Source organism: Oryzias latipes, chromosome 11 (assembly GCF_053564925.1).
Source record: "Oryzias latipes strain Hd-rR chromosome 11, Olatipes_Hd-rR_3.1".
NCBI lineage: Eukaryota > Metazoa > Chordata > Actinopteri > Beloniformes > Adrianichthyidae > Oryzias > Oryzias latipes.
The window spans coordinates 6,568,788-6,586,271 of record NC_136247.1 but is presented as its reverse complement, the minus strand read 5'-3'; the positions used below and the strand labels follow the sequence as shown (position 1 = coordinate 6,586,271).

The following is a 17,484-nucleotide window of genomic DNA, read 5'->3' as shown; positions in this document are numbered from 1 at the left end:
TTCTTTATGAATATGTTTTATTTTGCAAGGTGGCGATACATCATGAGCATGCCATTATCTTACCATCCTCTAAGTTCTTCTCCGCCTCTCCATGGAGCTGGAAAACCTTCGCCACACAACGTGATGAGTTTAATTAGAGTCAAAAGACACTGTGTGGATGGGAGGTTGGATGGACAGATGGAGGGAAAGCTTTGTGGAAAGAATAAAACATATCTGCTGTGTTGCACCATCCCTCTTTCCACTATAGGAGCCCTAATAAGCCCCACACCTGCTCTGAATGAGGATACAGGGGACAGAATGTGGCTGAAGCTAATAGCTATCATGACTTCTGCATTAACTAGTCTGCAGTCCTGATGTTCATTTGCACACCAAACTTCTGCAGATCACCTTGTGGCACAGTCGTGGGGATTTCTGGAAGGCGTTGTTGTGCCATAAAGTATTTTTAAAGAGGTTTGAAGTTTCTTGAGTACAATATCATTGATATAATAAATAAATTCCCAACATATGGTGAGCTGAAGTTCCCGTTATGTCAGCAGAGAGGTGGATTGTAGGATATCTGAGCCTGCAGGCGCTTTCATGTGTCACATCGATGATTTAGACATCAGTGATGGTATTACTGTTGCTCTCAAATCTCTGGGGCCTCAGCACAGTCCATTGGCAAGTCATGTCCTTTAATGATTTATGATTGAAGTTCGCTCACAAAGTCCCCAAAGGACCCCCCCCCCAGAGCGAGAAACACTGTGAGTGACCAGTTTTATGGCAGTACTGGGAATCAATTATGGTAATGGTGGCTAATGAATGCACTTGAGGGAAGTACTCCCCGCACTCAAGGTCCATTTTTCCATTTGCATATTGATGGCAGGGGGACAGCAGCCACTTCCCTGCGATGAAGCACTTTTGTGCATTTCTTTTTCTCGTGCTGTACATTTTTTGATTATTCCTTCAGTGATAGCTTTTTTTTTTTTTTTTTTAAATATGTGAACAAATTTGTAAAAAATAAAAAAGACTCAGTCCTTTATGAAAAGTATGTTAATTACACACTGCAAACTAACATGAGGGTGAAGCGGAGGATAAATGGCCTGGCAGGAAGCACCAGTGGCCTTGGGTCATTTTTTGCAGTACACAGGTGAGAAACCAGTTTGTGTTTTACCACCCAACAGACACTGCTGTTACAGAGAATTATGCAGTAATCAAGCTGAAAGATAATATTATGAGATAGTTGAAGGTAAGCCAATTTTATCTTTATTGCATCTTTTCACAAACCTGCACCCGTCATCTGCAGCCAACCAAAAGCATCTAGTATTATATAGTGTAAGTAGTACTAAAACACACAAGAAAAGACTAAAGATGGAAATGTAAAGCACAAAATGAGTGTAGGAGCCAAGTAAACTGAAAGCTTTATTATAAACCATCTGCTTTTTAAAAAAGTCTGTGTTGGCTTCCTGTTAGACCAAGAAAAGACTAGTCCAAAGCCGAGCAAGCAGAAGCGACATCATCTACTTTTCATGAACATTTTTCTAATTTGTATAAACATAAAGAAATAGAAAAAGGAAAAGCCCCCCCCCCCCCCCCCCCCCCCTCCATCTTTTTTTGTAGTCTGACGTCATTGTCCATTAAAGCCTTTTTGTGGTCGTGAGGCCCGGTAGTCTCTGTCTTCCCCGGTGAATAGAGGCAGCGTGGATTAAGAGGAACGACGATGGGACTTTTTACTGCCTGTATGGTTAAAATGCATTAAGGTATTTGTTTGCAAGGATGGATATATTTGACTGTGTTTTCACTCATCCCACTGAAATGCATTAAGGTGAATAAAGAGTGAAGTCATTAAGGGTGACCTTTTTTTTTTTTTAAGACTCAAAGAAGGTGGTGAATATGAAAAGTCCTATGAATACAACATGTTAGGGGTCTCTGGAGCACTTTTGGCAAAAAGTTTGCGTTGAAAGTTTTGACTTGAGGTTATCCTCCCTCTGAGGAATAAACGCGGGCAGACAGGCAGTGTTGGAGGGTCTCACTAATTTGCGCTGGTGACATTTTCTTCTTCGACTCCTTGGGGAGAAAAGAGCAGCAGAGCAGAGCGAGGGAGATCTCTGAAGAGAAGTGTTTTGAGGGAGAGACAGAAAGAAAGAGATGGTGAAGGAGACACTAATGAACGCAGACAACAAAGACCCTAACCTGAGCTCCAAACCCCTGGAGACGGAGCAAGGTTTTTCAGCGGGTCAATAAAAGCACTGGACCGTGTCTGCGTTGTATTGCCCTTCAAGAACCCGCTTAACTACAAAGTGAGGACTTTTGTTCAAGGTTGCAAGAGTTAAGGTAGAATAACACTGAATTTCACATGTAAGTGGCAGAGCATTTCTCATAGCTTTGTGTTGGTGGAAGAATAAACCTGGAGCACTGTCGATGATGGTATGATATCACATCAGGAAAAATGGAAAATGGTTCTGAAGCAGTAGGGACAGAATTTAGTTTGATGTAAACACTGGACTAAAGCAAACTAAATATACCCACCTCCCCTCTGAAGCTGCCATTACGCTTTGTTCACACCGCTCTCTGCAAAGCGCGTTTAAGCAACCACTTACAACGAAAACTGTATGCAAATGCAAGTAAATGCGTCTTTCATCGTCCATGTTCAAAACTCTCGCGTTCACGCATCGATAATCAAGTTTCCTGACCGTTTACAGGCTCTATGAGCAAAACATTCAGTCAGTAAACATGCGTTGCAAGTTAAACCAGGTTGAACTTTGACCAATCAGGGACTCGGATTTGGTAGCGACAAAGGGATAACGTTCCCTTATATTCACGGAAATGCCAACCGTTTGATAATCGTTCATGGGGACAAATTAATAATTGTGGTTCGTGCCTAGCCTGAACGATATGGCTAATCACGGGGGGAGGGGGTCCCAGTTGCTATGACTCAACTTTAACTTCCACACAGATGAACCTTCACCAACACCATCATGTATCGGATATCAGAGAGCTTGAAACATTTGCTTTAATTTATTGAGGCACACACTGAGGGAGAATTTAACGGCATCTAAGACTCGATCAATTTTTCATTTTAGGACTTCCCTAAAATCTGGTGGCAACAGCCGGGTCTAAAGTATGCAGAAAATGTGGATATATTTCCCTCAGGAGTTGGTTTCTGTCAAATCAGAAGAATGGGATGGCCTGGCGAGCAAAGTTAGTGAAAATCTGCATGATGAGAAATTGACTTTTGGCCTGTAACTTCATTTTATGCATCAAGTAGTAAATATGATTTCACAGCATTCGTAATCCTCTGTTCCCCTGAACACATGTCACCCTCGTTGGTGCTCAAGGGGAAGGAGAGTGTGGGGGTCCACCCACCATGACTGGCACCTGAAAGAGGAAAGTCCGCATTCACACAAAACACATCAGCTCACTTGGAAGCAGATGTTGTATTGCCCCCACCAACTCTTCCCAAGTCTGACATATGTCACTCCCAATCTGCTCAGATTGCCACCCACCTCTGCAGTGCTGCCCTGGTGCTGCAGAGGGAGAAAGACTGAGCAAGAAGGGCACAGGGGGACAAAGTCAGAAAAAGAGAGACGGGAGCATGAAAGAGGCAGGCAAAGCTGCTGCAGGTGGTGACAACCCTTTCCTTGTTAACTGGTACTTTGGAAACAACACCATCTGTGCTTCAGCGAAAAAGTCTGATGCACAAGTTAAAAAGATGCCACTGCTTCTGAATTCATTTACCAGCAGCCAAGGTAAATAACTCAGCAGCCCCAGGCTTCTTTCAACACAAAGATCCTATAGGACCACAGTTAGACAAACAGGTGTTACAGTCATTTGAGTGTTTAGGGAGTTTCAATTCAGTCTTGGAATAACGCCAGTGATTGTTGAATAATGTAAAGACACGATGATGGCGTAAAGAGGTGTCTGAAACATTATCTCTTATGCATGAAGATGGATGGAGGGAACAACCATTTATATTCACTTCAACTTAGGCTCAGCAAAAACACAGGTGGTAATGCACTGCCATCATGTGGTAAAAAGATGCATTCACTCTGAAGTCAGCAAGCATTCCTGAAGAATTGACTCCTATATAAACATGTTCGTGATAGACACACAAAAAAAAAAAAAGAAGTGAAAAACTGACATGCATGTGCATACAGAGTACAACATCTCATAAAACAGTAGCTAAAATTCTAGCCATCGAAGCCGCTCTAGGGACCATACGAAATGATTTTAACTCGTAGTTTAGCTTTTTTTTTTTTTTTCAAAGAAAAAAAATTCGAATTTGAGATTACGGTACCCAGCTACTGTCGAGCAAAAGCAGGATACTTCCTATTATACACTGTTCAGAAGGCTCCTTAATTAATCATTAGGAATAACTACAACGTTTTTCTTTTTTGTGTTTTTATTAGTTAAATTGTTATATTATTGGTTCATTGATTCAATCAATTTAAACTTAGTTTTATTATTTCACATTTCAAAACAGAGTACATGGTGATTACAAGATGCTTGACTGTTATTTACATTTTTTTGCTTTCAATTTGATCTTTTATTTCAAATAACCTAATAGTGATGCTTGTAATGTCACTCATTATATAAACTGTCCAGCTGCTTCATCAGAGCAAGAGGGAATATGGCTTTTGGCGCCTTGGGGTTCCCCTTGCAGAACTGGAGGGAGAAGATGGATGGATGCTTATTAGAGCTTTGGAGAGCATTCGCTGTATTCAGAAACCTTATAGTGTTGTTGTGACTCCAGGCACACAGCGTACTTTAATGACTATATAGTATTTCTTCAAATCACTACGATAAGGTTCAACCATCTTTTTGATCTTATAGATGGTTGCCCATTACAGTCTGCTGTTTTCCACTTCTTTTATTCCTATTTTAAGAATAGCTAAAAATCAAGTGCTGGAATATTCATTTCATGCTCCCTCTGGGAAAAAGTGCCCCATTCCTTTTTTATCTGAAAGCATCTTGGCACAAATTCAAAACAGAGTCAAGCTGTACGAAAAAGAAAATTCTGGATTTATTTTGTTCCCATTACTTTGAATTTTAGTGAAATAATAAATTCATAAATAAAAATTCAAAAAAAAGTTACTACATTTTTTTGTATTTGATTAAATAATGCACTTATTCCTTTACAATATGTATAAAAGATGGCTTCTTACATTATGAAAGGATACTTTTTAACCCCTCAACTCGAAATTGATGCAAATATGGATCACACACCTACAGCTCCCAAATTACCTTAATTTTGAATCTACATAAAAGCAAAAACATCAGTGATTTTATTTAAGTATTTATTTATTTCTCACAGATGGAAATAAATTCAGGTGTAAAGAGATTTGAGTTTTAAATCAATGGCTACACTGTAAAAAATCATTTAAAAAGCAAATATCCACATGCGTGTGTAAATGTTTAATGTGTGAGTGTGTTAAAGCTGACACAAATGTTGTATTTTGTTATCTCTTTGTTAAGATATAATTAATGAAACAATCATTTTAGATGCTGCTTAATGTTGTGTCTCAAACCCATGGAAAAAATGTGGATATCACTGTAAATATTTTTTAACTACTGGGATATAAGAAATGCCTATTATATATATATTATCTCTCTAGTTTTATCTCTCATAGATTTTAAAAGGACATCGACACCAGCTGTTTGTTTGTTTATTTATTTGTTTATTTATTTATTTATTTTATTGCAAAGGTCACCTGGAAATTGTTTCACATTTACTTGTTTATATACCACAACATTTTGGACTGATGAACTAAACTTACTGGAAAAACATATTTTTCATGATGTTTCTTTTTGTTATAAGCACATTATTATTGGATAAGAAATTGAAAACAATGATGTCTATTTAATCAGTATAATTTTTCTTTCATCAAAATTCCATATGCAAACATGTAAATACAGTGATCCCTCGCTATAACGCGGTTTACTTTTCACGGATTTGCATCGTACATTGTGTTCTGCATTCTGATTGGCTAAAAAGTCACTCCGCTTCTTCTCTACGTGTGCGTCAATAACGTTTAATATGTGCAAATTCGCTTGCAATTTCTAGTTTCTCTGAAACCCATAGAAAAAAAGAGCGACAACAACTGCCTATCACTATGTTCTTCTCCCAAACAAACACAGCTGCAGCGCGGGCTTCATAAGAAGAAAACACTGCAGAGTGGAGTCAGGATGCAGCGGCTCAGTCTGAAGAGCAGTGAAATACACCTGAGTCACTATTTGTCCGACTGTACTTTGTATTTTTTTCATAGTCATTTTTAATTTTCTCCCGTTTAATCGCGGTGGGCGGGGCTAATCTCCGCAATTTGAAGCTTTCTGTTCATATTGATGATTAAAATTATTATTTGACAGTACAGTACAAAAGTTATTTTTTGAAAAAAAAAACGTTTCTAAAGTACTTTGATTTGTGAAACAAATGCTTGAGCCTGTAAAATGGTTTGTTCTTTCTTTTCAATGTATAATAGAGTTTTTAATTGGATAATAATTGTAAAAAAAAAAAAAAAAAAAAAGGTTTCTACTTCACGGATTTTGCCTATCACGGGTGCTTTTTGGAACGTAACCCCCGCGAAAAGCAAGGGTTTACTCTATACCCACATTAAACCTTATTTACCTCTTTTCATTTGTGATATAAAAACAGTGAAGCTTTTATAATCTCAAAGAATTTGAAAACTATAAAAAAAACTGTTTTCTTAAAAGTGGGGGTGTAAAGTAAGCTTTCATTTTTACAACTTTGTTGTACCTTTTTTGTTTTACAGTCAGAGTCTAGGTGTGTGCGTCATTACACAACTCGTTTTCCCATAATGCAACAGTCAAGCGGAAACGCTGTGGAGAGTCCATGGAAACGACAACTGCCTCAGTAGCCGTTAGCTTGCCTGCGGACTGCAGCAAGACTTAAAAAAAAACAAAAAAAACAAAACGGTTTCTCGTCACGATTTTTGAAAACACAAACATGATTCGGACTCCTACTTTAAGAGCCAGGTAAGAAAAATGTAACGAACTAAAGAACTCTGCTATTGTGAGAACAATTTGTTCTTGTGATGACTAATTTAGCTAGGTTTATACCCTCAGTTTCTTGACATGTAGCCGTTTTTTATATTTTGTCAGATCATTTCAATTGCTTCATGTTCAAAAGTGATGCTTTTCCAGGCTAGCCCGTTCATTTCCTCGCTTTTTTCACCAGAAACAATGAGAACACTTTCAAATTAAAAGCATAAAATGGAAATAATTTAGCTTAACACAAATAAGATTAAGGCCAGGTTTATATGGTCATTTGCTTATTACTAAGTTTTTGGAGGATTTTATTTGCTGGTAGTTTTAACATATATAAATTGAGAAACACAATTTTACCCCTCACGTTTTACCTTCATAATGACTGTTGCCATCAATCCCCTCCAGAGACAACCAGACAAAGAAGATCCAAGACAACATCACCAGGGTGGAGAAACACTTCGGAGAGATGTGCCAGCTGTTTGCGGCGTACACTCGCAAAACCGCCAGGCTGCGAGACAAGGGGGACCTTTTGGTCCAGCAGATAGCAGTTCATGCCGACACAGAGACTCCAGACCTCAAGAGGGGAATGAAGGAGTTTGCTGACCACCTGGCCAAGATTCAGGACTACCGCCATGCCCAGGCACGAGATACACAAATCTTTTACCCTATTTTTATATTCTTTTTTGGTTTGTTTTGTTTTTTCCATATATATATTTCCATATCAGTTATGGTTTGAATCCATCCATCATGGTAATATTGTTTTCCTGTTTTCTAGGTGAAAAGACTTGAGGCCAAAGTTGTGGAGCCATTAAAAACTTATGGCGCTGTGGTAATACGCAAAAGAGTGAGTCACGTTCCTATCCTGTTTTCTCTGATACATTTATTACAACTTAGGCAGATTTTTTGTGACTGCATTGAACTGGGGGGGGAAAAAACAATAACTAAGATTTCTGTAGCCAACAGAGGGCAGTGTTATTCAATACATGTCTCCACTTTTAGGAACTTGAGTTTATGTCTAAATACTGTATTTTCTTCTTGACAAAAAAATTTCCCACGTGTGGGATCAATAAAGTATTTCTGATTCTGATTAACTGTAGCACTACATTTTACAAAACATTTTTTTTTCATTCATGGATTTAATTTACACAATTTTTGTAAAATATTGGCTAAAAATAAGACTTTTTTCCTTGGTTGTAATAAAAATAAAAAGCCTTGTGTAAAATTAAATTACATCTTTATTCAAATATACAATTTATTTACATTTATTTTGAATTAGAAATAGTATAAATACAGTCTCCTTTTTGATTTTGTACATTTCTTTTTATAAAAGCGGATGTTTTTGCTTGATTCCGTCAGGATATTGACATGACACTATATTTCTGTATCTGAGTGTTTTTTTTGTTTGTTTTACACTTAAAGCATTATTAAATCACTGCATTCTATGTCCCATTTGATTGATTCCTCTTGCTTTTACCACCCTTCAGGAGGATGTGAAAATGACCCAAAGTGCCATAGATAAAGAAGCCAAACAGGAAGCTCAGCTCGAGAAAACAAGACTGAAAAACCCCTCTGACAGACAGATCATTGTATCCTTTTCATTCCTATTTCTATGAATGTGATTCATACTAAATGTGTATCTAAATATTCATGTTTTTCCCTTGACCAAATCCTCAGTCTCATGTGGGTTTGGGGTAAACCCTTTTTCTCCTTTCGTAATGATGTGGCATATCGTGACTTTAAATTATTTCCAGCATTATTTAACATTTTTCACATCTCTATGGATAAATAGCTGATTCCAAAAAAGCTTAATTGAGGTTGACCAAAAGGAATTATAGTTTAATTTTGTCATATGATTTGGAACTTTCCTGCCATCAGGCTGAAAGTGAATTACAAAAAGCCACAATGGATGCAGCACGGACCACCAAGCAGCTGGAGGAGACCATCGATGAGTTTGAGCGGCAGAAGATCCGTGACATCAAGGTTTTTCCCCTCATCTCTGTCATTGTTCCATAATGGGCCACATTTGCCTTTGTTCCAGTTCTAACTCCAGCCTTGCGTCCCTCTTTAGAAAATCTTCAGTGAGTTTGTGACTGTGGAGCTGTGCTTCCTTGGGAAGGCCTTGGAGCTGTACACCTCGGCCTACCAAAGCATTCAGAGTGTGGACGAGGAGGCGGACTTGGAGGTACACTGGTTTTTCTGATCCCGTCCAGCTAATTAGCCCGCTTTAGTGTGCTAATGTGCTTCAAACACAGATGTTGCATATTAGAAAAAAAAAACTGTTCTCTCACATTCCACTGTTAGAAGCCAGGTGTGTAATTTTGTGCCGGTTTGTGTACAGCCTCTGCTCTTTGTTTGACTGACCTAAAGACTCTGTTTAATGTTCCTACATTTATCGCAGAGATATCGACTCATTACTCACTGACTCATTGTTGATACACATCCTATTGTCTCCACCCTTTATCGCAACACACCTGTACAATTTAAAAAAAATGTGTTTGTTCAACATCAACTAAATGGTTCCCCATACCATTTCTTTTCTTTTTCTTTAAACAAAGCTTCAAGAGCAAAAGACAAAGGATCAGTGACATTCTGTGAGTGAGGAGGTTCTTCCAGTGGTTGCGTTTGCCTTCCACCCTCGCAATCCTCTCATTGTGTGTGTGTGTCTGTGTGTGTGTGTGTGTGTGTCTGTCAGTCAACTGTCTTGCTCTCATTCATATCAATGTGAAACTCCTAACCGACGCCGGCCTGTTTTTTCAGTGACTCATAAAATATAACATGAGCGTTTGAATCATCTGTAACCAGCACAAACACTGGCATGCAGATATTCCTGATCAAGGGTTTTTTTTCTTTTCCTGCTCAGTAAACATTTTCCAGCAGACTCGAACTGCAGAACAATTACAATTAGATTCCCTGCATTTATGCTGAATCTTTTTTATATTTTGGTGTTTTTTTTCTTCAGAAATTTGTTTTATCTGAACTTTCATTCTCATGCTTGACTTATCTGAACTGACAGTGTGGACTGATGGGCATCACATTGCATTTGAGCTAGACTCTAAACAGCCTTCTGCTGTTTTTTGACAGGTTTTTAGGAGTTCGCTGCACCCCCTTGACTATAACTCCCGTTTGGGCCGAACTAATTCCAGAACGTCCCTTGATCGAACCTTCATGAGTACATCTGGAACCTCAAAGGTGAGACAGCTCCAAAGATTCCTCTCAATGTTGTTGCAGCTTTGCTTGCTTTGAAATTAGTTGTATTGTGATGATGCATTAAAAAAATCCCTTTTTCTTTGCCAAGCAACAATTCTTCTTTATACCAGCTGAGGCTAACACTTGATAACAGTTTGTTTTATTAGCTAATCGTCCCATTCATCAGTCATTCCGGTTGCTTTCCATCCACCACTCCGTCACTGCATCGCAGGAAACACTGGACCTTTTCTGCAATAAAATTGCACTAGTCAACTTTCCAGTTTCAGTCCACATAAGGAATTTTTCCAATAGTTGTCTATAATCTTTACTTTAGTTTTACAGATTGTTGGTTGCAGGTACAGGTACACGTGCCACCAAACTGTGCCTCAATTGAAGCCAGCTTCATGTCAGGAAAACTCTGCGCTGCTCTTGTAGTCTGATTATCGTAGAATGCCTCGCCAGGAAACTGCCATTCAAAGTGATGAACTCAGACCCCATTTTCAAGTAAAACTGGAAAGGAAGGCAAACCTGAAAGTTGAAAAAGGAAAGAAATCTTTGAAAGAAAGTGTTGTCATTTTTGGGTGTGCTTTCCTGTATCTCTACAAACACAAAGGCGACAGACAAACGATCTGGATTCCACAAATTCACTCAGCGTGCTGAACGCCAGCATGCAAAGTACTTCTGTTGCATAGTGACTGTTAATTTGTTGTCACAGCAACAAGGAGCTTGCGGCCGTCTGACGAGAAGAGAGGAGGAGGCAGACGACGATGAGGAGGATGAAGATGGGTCTGAAGAGGAGGAGGGCGAGGAGGATGAAGAGGAGGACACAGACAATGAGCATTAAAACTACTGGTCAAATAGAAACTAAAGTGTCCTCGCCACTTTGACATGGGGGCATTTTGGTGATGTTCTAAGATTTCATTCCAGCTTTTGTAAAATATTTTTATTTTTAACTGTGTTAAATTTATGTTTCTGAAGTAAAAAAAATGTACATCTTTGCTTTTTTTAATGACAGCTATAACAAGAAGTACATAGTGTTCCCCATCTCTGCATAAAAAGTCTTTAAAGAGCACTTCTGTTTGAGTGTTTACTGATCAAAGTGAGTCGTGCTAGAAAAGAAAAGCTCAGGACTATTTAATATGACTGTTCTTACGGAGATGCAGAATATGCAAGGTTGCGATATCAATGCATGCAATCGATGCTGAAATCAATCACATCCACATCTTCTGCCATAGTGGAGGCTGCAGCAGCTCTGTCCTCAGGAGCCGCTCCACGCATTCTTTAGCCCTCATCTGCCTGTGTCACTTTGATTTCCTTTCAGCTCTTGATATATGTACATGATTCCAAAAACTAAGTTTGTGAGCGTTAAAGCAAAAATTCAGAATAAACGGCAAACACGGAACCCTTTCTCACAGCAATGCTCATCATTTCAGCGGCCCTGAGATAAAAGCTGTGTGGGCGGTGTGTCACGAAGCCGCTGCGCAACAGGACCTTAATGCACATAAAAGGTTAATGTGTATGCAAACAGTCCTGTAGATAGACACACACTCATGAACCAGTTTGACTCGGGTCCACTGAATGGACTGTGTTACGGTTAGTCATCCCCTGTAAAGTGTGTTTGTGTCAGGTTGTGAGTCAGAAAGCTTTTCCAATGAGACGAACCTCACGGATCCACACCCCAACCATAGCAAAACAAAATATTTACTTGAAGAAGAGGAAAAAAACAGTGACAGAGATAAAATCCCTGCTGTCCTCTTGAGATGTACACAAAGAGGCAATGTCATTATCTGAAAGTCAGGCCTACGGAAAAGAATATGCAAAAGAGGAATTTGGACGTTACAGCTGAGAAAAGGTCGGTCGTAGCTTCAGGTTCTTCTCATTGACTCTGACTCACTGGCATTCAGCGTCGTGCCAGTCCTGTCAAATCGAGTTCCTGGGGCACACTTCAGCTCCTGTTTCACTTCTATCAGAGTTCCTTTTCCCTTCCGCTCAAAGCTGTTGAACTCACCAAACCCTAGTAGTTTTTGTTGTTCTCAGCCTGTAAGTTCTGACACCATCTCCAACACATTTGTCTCTCTAAGCACATTACAATCAAATATATGTCTAAATATCAAACAATATAGATTCATTTAAATTATATTTTAATATGTAAGAATGAAAAAAGGTGCCACTACTTCTAAACACCAGCAGAGGGAGATGTTTCAAACTTTCCCTGCACCTACCTGCTCAAAAACTGAGAGGATGTCATAAAAAAGACATTGTGTTCTTTTCATCCTGCAGGCAGCTGCTGTGCATCTGTTGACTTTTCTTTGCAAGCTACAAAAAATCGAGTTTTTAAGCATAAAGATTTGCATCTCTGAACAGTGATCCAGACTTGAAAAAAACTATTTATATTGTTTCTGAGTGTAAAGTTTGACGTGAGCTGAACTCTAAACTCTCTCTCTCTACTACTGTGTGTGTGTGTGTGTATATATATATATATATATATATATATATATATATATATATATATATATATATATATATATATATATATATATATATATATATATATATATATATATATATATATATATATATATATATATATATATATATATATATATATATATATATATATATATATATATATTCCTGTCCTATAAGAGACAGATTCAAAGGTCAGCTTTATATATAGTGTCAGAGATGGTGCAAAAGCTTGCGAGTACCTGTCCTACACAAAGCACAGAAAGCAAGGATTCCCTCCTCTTCCTCTGACTCATCTGCAGTCATCCCCAATTATGGGTGTGAGAGGCTCTTTTTGTTTGTGCAAACGTGAATGGGGAAAAAAGGCATGGATGGATGCATTTACGTCAAATGACTGCTCATTCAGGATCAGGCAGTTCAATCAATCCATTTTTCTGGACCTGCATTAGTACATCTCAATATGAATGTAAGCACAATCTATAGTTGTTTTGAATATAAAAAAAAAAAAAAGTGCCATGCTGGCGGCTGTTATAAAATCCAGAGGCAGCATAGCAGGAGTGTGACTCACGCACTGACTCACTGACAACACTGCGATGGTGTTTGTGTGTGTGTTTTGTGCGTAGATGTGTGAAAGTATGTCTGAGTATGTCGACTTTGGCAGACCTGCAGTGTGCTGCTGGAGTGCGAGGAAGTCTTAACCGCGCCACATTCCCTGGAGTTCACGACCGCAAACAATTACAGGTATGTGAGTAAATGTCAGTGTGTGCCCTAAAGAAGCGGGTACACACAGAAAACATGCAATTGCGCCACTAATGGCTAAAAAAGGATGGGCTTCTGAAAAGGCGCTGCAGAATGGGGATGCAAGATGGGTGAAAGTGAATTTGGAATTTCAGTTTCCTTCATGGTACAAATAAAAGGGTTTGGGCCAAAATGAAATGACTATTTAATAAACTAATGGTTTAAGGAGGAGGGTGGAGAATATGCAGAAAATGTGCACAGAGACAAGGAGAATGCACAACATACTGGCACCCTGATCCTGATCGGAGATGTTTGCATATTCTATATTCCTTATGTAAAAGTCTGAACATCAGGCTTCCCAGTCTGGCTCAATAAAGTCCCATCCCACAACATCCCATAATCTAGAAAAGTAGGGATGCAAACTCAGGACCTTCAAACAAGAACTATTGATTCCCAAAGAAGCAAAGCAGCTATCCAAAAACATACACAAAACACTCAGTCTATACAGGACTGCAGCTCTAACTTTAAAGACAATCCCAGCTAAAGAATCCAGAAGTTTTGAGTAGAATTGTAATAAAATACAAAAAACATCTGATACCTTTACATTAACAGCAGAAAAATACACAGAAAAAGACATTTTCTTAAAAAAGAAAGTTAATTTTTAGGTTTTTAAAAACAAAGTCGACAAAGTACTCTGACACAGCAATGAAAATTCAAAGACTGAGAACTATGGTTGATTTGGCACCAATTTAGCAATTTGAAACTATGATTTTTGGATGTGTACTTTTCTCAAAGCAGCTAAAAATGCTGTTTTGGTATAAGAGGTACCAACACTTATTTTCAGTATTTTACAAGCCTTTGTGTTCCTCTTCGGTAACGTGCAGTAGGAGCCGATTTTTCCTTTTCTCCTAATTCTGGAGAAACAAAAAACAGATAATAAAAAAAAGTTTTAAAAAGCTGTCTGTTGTCAAGGGCAGTAAGTCATAACAGGTTTTGTAAGTTATTGATGGTGCATTCCAGGATTACAGAAAGAAACATAAATCGAGGAAAGTTTGGACTTGTAACAAAAGCAGTATTGTAAATCTGCAGCCATGTAGCTTCTTCTTTTTTCACTCTCTCCATAAATCATATGAGGGTGATAAGGTAGAAAGTGACTGTTTACCTTCACATCCTTGCCTGCACTCTCGTTTAATTTTTCTTTATTCATGAAGTGAGTTGTTCACAGATGAAAGGGGAAGTGAAAAACCTGACGTGTGAATGAGGTCTATGAGGATATGAGTCACAAAACAATTTGAGTTATTGTTTACAATAGCATGATGGACATTGCTGAAATTTCATTAGGTCATCATTACATTTAGATTTTATACACCAAGTTAAAACAATAAAACTGAAATTTAGGTATTTTCTGTTGTAGGCTGCAAAACTGCAAATGAGACTTAATTTAAACCAATATTTATTATTAAAAGTAGCTTCAATGCTTTGCATTTTATGGAAAAAGTTGTATTTTTTGTAATATTTTGGCTTAAAAGCTATCATTTTTTATTATATATTTTTTAAAAGGTTGCAACACATTTAGTCTCACTAGACCCTGTGATGTTCACATTCATGGCCATTTTGCAGGTTTGGAACAACAATTCTCAAAATAAGAGAATATGTCAAAGGCAAACCTCACAAAGAAAGAATTCTTAAATAGACTGGGTGATGATGAACTAACAGAAAGCAGCTGTGATGATTAGAAACTGAAACCTGGTGTAAAAAATGGTCAGAACAACAGCAGAAAAATCAAAGGGAACCTGAGCACAAACCTGGACCTAAACAGCCAGAAGAACAAAAACTGATATAACTTTCTACTTTAGTAAATTTGTATTTAGCCTTTTAATTCGCAAAAAAAAAAAAAAAAAACACAGACAAATTCTCACATCAAAACTGTTTGGCAGCTTTTGAATCATTAAAAGTGTTTTAATGAGCATTTGCAAAAACATTTTATTTTTATCTCTCATTTCTGCGTCTACACCTAAATCATTTAATGATCTAGTCTAGTTTCCAAAATCCTCCCCTTTATCTTATTTTTCCTTTTTATTAACACTAAACAAAACAAGGTTTGATTATGATAAAATACAGATCATCAACCCAAAAATTTCCCAAGACAAAAGGATCCATTTTTTGTTTTTTGTTTTCACCGCTTGGCATTTCAAATGACAACAGAGAAGCCCTTTTGTTCTGGATAATTTTACCTTCTGACAGCATCCTTAAATGACCTAGAGTTGCTCTTTTAGAAATCAACTGAGTCAAATGTTATGTTTTTTGATGGAACCGAGATTTCAAAAGTCCTTATATGATGGTTTAAACAGTTTAATTTATTCCATTTCCTTGCAGACATTAAACTTTGAAAAAGTGGGAGAAGATCAGAGTGACAGGAAGAGGTCCTTATGGTCTCCTAGAAAGCACTGAATTTAATTTGCCTTTGCTGCGTTGAATTCCATAAAGCAAAGAGATTTTCCCAGTTGTCAGGAACTGCTGTTTGTTACTCACATGTACTTTCATTCATCTCACTGGCAGAGAAGCAGCAGAACGGAGGCAGAACAGAGGCAGTTTTGTCTCTATAGTTTTTCTGTCACGCCCAGCATCACAGTCTTCTTTTTGCAGAGCCTTTACTTTTTGTTTGTTTGCATATGTGCAGTTAGCTTGGTGTATCAAACATACTAAGAAGAACATTCCAAGAGCTGATTATTTTTTATAAACAAAAAGGAATTAAATCAAATCAGTGAAACTGAAATGAAACTGAAAAGCTACATTTTACTGAATTATCTTAAGATAATAAAAAATTGTGCAATTACAGAAGCATTACAATCATTTCTGTAAAAACAACATTTGAAAAAGAATTGAAGAATTTCACGAGTTGACATGGTTGGAGTTTTTCACCATTACTGCATTTGTCATAACAATGTGAGATTATTAGGAATTATTTAAAATACAAATAAGTTAGAATTTGTAAAAACAGAAAGTTACTTTTTGAGCCAAGCAAATTTTATTTTTACTGTAAAACCAAAACCTAAACTGTGTAGAGTTATTAACTTTTGTTTAATCAGTCGTCTCATTTCAGTGGTGATTATGGAAGCTTGATTTGATCTTATTTTTAGTCACTTATCATTCTTTATGCAAAGATCTACCATTTTCTCACCTTGATTGTTAAAGTTTAATGTGGGTTACCTTGCATTTCCATGTCTTGCCTAAATTCTGTTGAATTGTAAATAATCCTCCCAGCCATGCGGCAGGAGATTAAATCTCCCCTCTGAGTCCTGCACCTGCCCCAAGGCTTTTTCCAGATGGAACACGTCTTTACATTTAAGCCCAGAAAGCATCCAGAAGGCATTCGAACGAAAGGGATCTGCAGCTGTTCTCCAAACCCTTCTGAAATAAATGCCATAGTCATCCCTAAAAATGAATGACCCCAAAAGAAAATGAAGATACTGGCTGATTTTATTCTCTCCATGGTTGGGGTCACAACCCAGACATTGTGACTTTGAACCCAGCTCTCCTTTACCTCGTTCAAATAACTGTGACTGCCTTGGCTTACCTACTGGCTTGCCCTTGATATAGCTGAAAAGGACCTGGGTTCCACAACTAATAGAAATAATAAATAAACACAATGCCATTTTTAGATAGCTCAACTTATAACCCCCAACAAGGGGTCATATTCGTAAGGTTTCTACAAGCTCACAATGTTAAGGAAGGTTGATGAAGAATAGCTTACAACCTTTTGCACTCCTGTAAAAGTAGTAAACTGATATAAATATGCGTGTTCTGCCATTTTATGGTAGCGGTTTAAATGTTGCATCTTAGTAATGCAGGTGGAATTCAAAAGCAAACCTTTGCCTTCCTGACACATGTAATTACGTTAATGTTGATGTATTCATCGCCCTGGCTGTATAACAGCATCCTCCCGTTCCTGTAAATCCTATTTCACAACAATACTTCATGCACTTTAACATCCACACAAGTTACCCATAAGCAGAAATGTGTTTTTGCTCATTTATAGCACAATGACAGCAATCTTTATTTTTAGTTTGCATATCTCTGAGTTGTGTTTCCACCTTATTCATTTGTAAGCCA

General features: G+C 37.8%; 1 protein-coding gene across 1 annotated transcript; it reads left to right on the top strand.

The window, feature by feature from the left end:
- The first annotated feature begins 6,773 nt into the window (after nucleotides 1-6,773).
- On the top strand, nucleotides 6,774-11,239 carry cibar1 (CBY1 interacting BAR domain containing 1). Its single transcript, XM_078955276.1, has 9 exons — nucleotides 6,774-6,969; nucleotides 7,387-7,621; nucleotides 7,757-7,825; nucleotides 8,466-8,567; nucleotides 8,656-8,672; nucleotides 8,790-8,961; nucleotides 9,050-9,163; nucleotides 10,063-10,170; nucleotides 10,883-11,239. Exons 1-9 carry the CDS (start codon nucleotides 6,941-6,943, stop codon nucleotides 11,009-11,011), a joined length of 975 nt encoding a protein of 324 aa, XP_078811402.1. The 5' UTR covers nucleotides 6,774-6,940; the 3' UTR covers nucleotides 11,012-11,239.
- Nucleotides 11,240-17,484: the final 6,245 nt, after the last annotated feature.

Coding starts and splice junctions, on each gene's coding strand:
- cibar1 (XM_078955276.1), top strand. CDS start 6,941: ATGATTCGGACTCCTACTTTAAGAGCCAG. Junction 6,970..7,386: donor ACTCCTACTTTAAGAGCCAG/GTAAGAAAAATG, acceptor AATCCCCTCCAG/AGACAACCAGACAAAGAAGA. Junction 9,164..10,062: donor ACGAGGAGGCGGACTTGGAG/GTACACTGGTTT, acceptor GTTTTTTGACAG/GTTTTTAGGAGTTCGCTGCA.